Raw genomic sequence first — 5,395 nt, forward strand, 5'->3', positions numbered from 1 at the left:
CATATACATACATGTATACATATACATACATACATACATACATACATACATACATACATACATACATATATATATATATATATATATATATATATATATATAAAACTATGCATGTTTCTCAAGAGTGCTTGAATCAATCATTTTTTTATCTAGATAGAGTATAGACATTCTTGGATTGTAAGTAACTAGTCTCCTCAAATAAACATAATCAAATTTGTAAAAATGATTTACTTTAAATAAGGGCATTGCCAATTTAAAGCGAGATTTATCAATTTGAGCCCACCAAATAACACACTAAATGAGTACTCGAATTCTTCAAGCTTGCTTAATGGCTAGCTTGCAAAGTTCTAATAAATACTATGTTTATTACATTTACAAATTTTCTACCATGGTATCTTTGGCACATGTGAAAATACGCTTTCACTTTTTTTGGATACAAAGACACGTGGTCTAATAAGGCCTTAAGTTGCCCAAGCTTGTTCACACACTTGCTGAAAGCTCAAATGGGATCTCCACCACCCATTGACCAACAACACAATTGTGCATTTTGAGCAATGCACGAATACAGCCTTTGGGGTGAATTGTGGGTGGAAACATAAAAACAATGGGGTAAGAGAGAAAGTGTATCCGAGACTTTGTCTACTTTCAGTACTACAAATACACTTCCTGGAAAAAAAAAGGTATTTTCAACATAAAAGTTATTTTGAGGGCTTTGATCTATCATCTTGGAGAGAGAAGGGAATGCCCTTCGGTGTCAGCGATGGATGTGATGGTGGAAGCTATAGGGTTAGATGCGATGGGAGGCGGGGCGGGGTAAGGGGGGTCCAGCACAGGGATGTTCCCTTCAAGCATTTGCACAACACGAGACATGGTGGGGCGCAAGGCGGGATGGTGTTGGATGCACCAAAGCCCTATTCTCAGAAGTAGCAATTGCTCTTGCATGGGAACTTCGACCATATCCTGGGCCACGTCGTCTTTCGAGCCTGACGTGGACATGGTCGCACTTGAGACGTATTGAAACGCCCAGTCACGCAGCTGCCACCTGTCCATATCGTTGCTGATGCCCCTTGCGATCTCCAGCAGTACCATGCCGAAGCTGTACACGTCAGCCTTGGAGCTGATCTCGTCGCTGCCCAGCCACTCTGGGGCCAGGTAGCCGCGGGTCCCCCGCACGCCGGACATGGTCCGGTGGTCTTTGCGATGGTGAAATGGGCGGGCGAACCCGAAGTCCGCCACTTTTGGGCGGAAGTCGGCGTCCAGGAGGATGTTTTGTGGCTTGATGTCACAGTGGAGGATGCACTGGTGGCACTCGTGGTGCAAGTAGGAGATGCCGCGTGCCGTGCCAAGGGCGATTGAGAAACGAGTTGGCCATGGCAAGGATGGCACTGCATTTGGTGTGGATGTGCGGACGCCGGCGGCGGAGGCGGCGGAGGCGGTTGAAGATGACGAAGGGGTGGATGTTGTGGCGGACGACGCAGCCGGGGTGGCGGAAACAAACAAGTAGCTGTCCAGCGAGCCCTTCTCTAAATACTCATAGACCAGCAGCCGCTTTCCAAAATCTGCACAGAACCCTAAGAGATCAACTAGATTTATGTGGTGGATTTTGCCCAGTGTGCCAACCTCTGCTCTGAACTGCCTCTCGTTTTCCGCCTCCGGCCAATCTCCGCTCTTAAGTAGCTTCACTGCCACCACTTTTACGCCGCCGCCAGTTTCGTTTTTCCCGGCCAGCCACCCCTTGTATACCTTCCCGAAACCCCCTTCGCCAAGCATTTCGGCGAAATTTTTTGTTGCCTCCGTCAGCTGCGAGTAACTAAATCTAACAGGCCCACCACCAAAGTCGTCGTCCTCTTCCCATTTTACTTCCTTCGCTGCCATCCCAGCTGAAAAACCGCATTTTCGCCGCCATAACCACCAGCTCAACCCCGCCGCCGCCACAACCACCGCCAAGGCAGCCGCGACCCCGCCGCCAACGACAGCCGGCACCTTACTCGAACCCTGCCCACCACCCCCGCCCGCTGCCACCACCGTCGCCACCTTTACAAACAAATCGTTGTCTGAATTATCATAGCCTTGCAGCAGAAACCCCGTCACATTATTCCCCTTCAAATAGCACAGCGCTGACCCGTCTGTCTTGTAGGACGCCGCCATGCACCTGCACTCCTGCAAGCACAAGCTCTGGCATGTGCGTTCATCCACCCTGGGCGTCTCAGAAGATGCTGTAACCAAATCATTGTGATTATAGTCATAATCAGCCACCTCCACCATTGTTGTGTTATAATTAAGCTCACCACTGCCAGTGCCATTAGAGCTGCAGCTAGCATTAAAACTGACCTCACTGTAACAACCGTGTGTTAGGTCATGGCTGTCAATGGCTTTATAACCAGGTGGGCAGGTGCATGTTAATCTACTGTTAATCACCTTGCATAATCCAAATGCACCACAAGGGCTGCCTATCTGACATAGGTCAGTAATTGCTTCCCATAGCAGCCCCCATGAAGTAGAGTTTCTCCCCCAGCTATAAACACGCAGATTGCCATCATAATCCAGAGTAAATCTCCTCACTGAATGATCTCCTGTGTGATTATTGTTGTCATACAAGATGCCAAGGCTGTTCTGCTGGATCTGAACATTGCCGCTTGTGTTCATATTGGCATACCAGAAGGTGAAACCATAATTAGACGGCTTTAAGATTTGCTGGAGATACAGATTATTATAAGCATCTGTTTGTAGATTGAAAGAACCCAGCATGTAAGATGTAGAGTTTTCAGTGGACTGCAAGTAGTAAGGTCTGCCTGGAGAATCTTGATGAATAGAAACACTGAGCCCCTCTTCATTAACTGGCAGCAAGAGAGTGTTGGTAAGATTGCCAAAGCTCTGCCATATTGTACTGTTGGTCTGATTCATCAGGATTAAGTTTCCTGTGTCTTGTAATTGAGCTGAAGAAACACTAAATTTGCTAGTATTACTGCTCCAAACCACTGCCCTCTTTGAATCCAGCAGCTCAAGGTTTCCTGCATCTGTGAAATTCAGCATAGCACCGCTGTCTGCAAGTGAATCCTCCCCATAGTTAGCCCACCAAACTGCTGTTTTGTCAGCATCTTTGGAGTACCAAATACACAACAAAAAATCATCAGTGGCAACTTCTTTGAAACCAAAGGTGAAGCTCCCATTGCCCGAGTTCCAAAACCCTTTGCTCTGCTGGGGCGTAAAAGAAGAACCTGGATCATATTGGATTGCACTTGCAGAAGCGAAAATCCAACAGAAAATGAAGAACAAAACGTAGGAGAAGAGAGGTAAACTTGATGCCATTCCAGGATTAGGTGCTAATAAGGCTAACATTTACCTCTATAATTGAAGAACGAGTCGTACAATGCATAGAGGATTCTATCAAAACTAAGGGCCAATATGCCCCTTGTTTGTCTTTCCAGGAGTCCAATGCATGCACGTTACTCGATAATGAACAGGTCATCGGAGTTGTTGGTTCCTAATATCCTACGTGAATACATATACTAGCCTGAGCTAGCCAATGTGTATATTAAAGCTTATAAAAGCAGGCCACCAACAGGACAGAAAACTTGAAATATATACACATTGGCTGAGCTAGCCAATGTGTATATTAAAGCTTATAAAAGCAGGCCACTAACAGGACAGAAAATTTGAAATGTAGACGTGCTAGCAAATTCTTTGACGCTGGGACAGAAAAGACTTTTTCTATTACAGTCTTTAATTCGTACTTTGAAGTTCGAAGTTTTTGGATCTACACCTTTCCCAAATTCCTTTGTTGTTAAACTAGGCCTAAGGCCAACGAGAAATGTCCAAAGCCAGCTTTATATTATTTATTACGAGTGCCCTAGACTCGCCTACAACCACGGGGCGGCGGGTCAGACCCAATCTCAGACCAACCTTGGACGGTCAATTATTGAATAGTCTAAACTGTTGTTCACATGTGTTGGTGTCTATGACACATGCACATGCACATAGGACATGGATCTGGCCTACTTTCAAAAGGGGAAATGTATGAATATAATTATTTTTTCGTTTTCATCACATCATGTTATATAAACACAATTGTCATATAAACATCCTATTATTTTCATCACATCATGTTATATAAACACAATTGTTTTTCCCTTTTCATCACACCAAACTCCCTATAATCAAACTTTGTTTATGTCGTAGTATGTATGCATGTCAAACCCATATGCATGCCTAACCTTCTACGATGAACCTGAAAGTTTTTTTTTCTCGTGTGGTACATCAACGTATTTGAAAACCTTGAAAAAAATAAACAAAGAAACAAAATACTATTTTTCTCCACTAATTAGTCTTGACCTACTCTTGGAGGTGTCGAGCCTTTATATACATACATACGTACACACGCACACACACAAACACACGCACACGCGCACACACATAAACACACAAACACACACGCATACATACATACATACATACATACATACATACATACATACCTATGCACGTACACATTCACATACATTCTTTTTATATTTTTTATATAATAAATATAAATGTGCATATTTATGATATGTTTATAATATAAATTTATATTTACTATATAAATATATATATATATATGTATATATATATAATAAACATATATATTAATTATATCTCTCTCTCTCTCTCTCTCTCTCTCTCTCTCTCTCTCTCTAGACCATAGATATATATATATACACATCATATTTTTTGTTATATAAATATAAATATAAATATATATATATATATATATATACATATAAAATCTTGAATATCTTGATTTTATCCATAACATCTACATATTATAACCTCTCTCTCTCTCTCTCTCTCTCTCTCTCTCTCTCTCTCTCTCTCTCTCTCTTATTAGATTTATTGTAATTTAAAAGCATTATGCTCCTTCTATGATAAATATATTATATTTATTATGATATATATATATATATATATATTCATTTGTATATTATATAATAACTTTATAAACGTATACATATTTATTATACATACATACGTACACACGCACATATATTCTTTTTTATATTTTTAATATAATAAATATAAATGAACATATTTATGATATGTTTATAATATAAATTTATATTTACTATATAAATGGATGTATATCTATATAACATATATATTAATTAATTCTCTCTCTCTCTCTCTCTCTCTCTCTCTCTCTCTCTCTCTAGACCATAGATATATATATACACATTATATATATATATATATATAAAAGCTTGAATATCTTGATTTTATCCATAACATCTATAAATTATAACACATCTCTCTCTCTCTCTCTCTTATTAGATTTATTGTACTTCAAACGCATTATGCTCGTTCTATGATAAATATATTATATTTATTATATAATATATATAAATATATATTCATTTAT

The 5,395-nt window shown here is 40.4% G+C and overlaps 1 protein-coding gene across 1 annotated transcript; it reads right to left on the bottom strand.

Moving 5' to 3' along the window:
* Window positions 1–303: 303 nt before the first annotated feature.
* Window positions 304–3,424, bottom strand: LOC147615397 (G-type lectin S-receptor-like serine/threonine-protein kinase At1g34300). The gene has a single exon (XM_086778921.1). It carries the CDS (start codon window positions 3,337–3,339, stop codon window positions 721–723), a length of 2,619 nt encoding a protein of 872 aa, XP_086635047.1. The 5' UTR covers window positions 3,340–3,424; the 3' UTR covers window positions 304–720.
* Window positions 3,425–5,395: the final 1,971 nt, after the last annotated feature.

Source organism: Cibotium barometz, chromosome 40 (assembly GCF_041138505.1).
Source record: "Cibotium barometz isolate CiBa-2024 chromosome 40, ASM4113850v1, whole genome shotgun sequence".
Taxonomy (NCBI): Eukaryota; Viridiplantae; Streptophyta; class Polypodiopsida; order Cyatheales; family Cibotiaceae; genus Cibotium; species Cibotium barometz.

Excerpts from the sequence above, each read along its gene's own strand:
- LOC147615397 (XM_086778921.1), bottom strand. The coding sequence starts at position 3,339 with ATGTTAGCCTTATTAGCACCTAATCCTGGAATGGCATCAAGTTTACCT.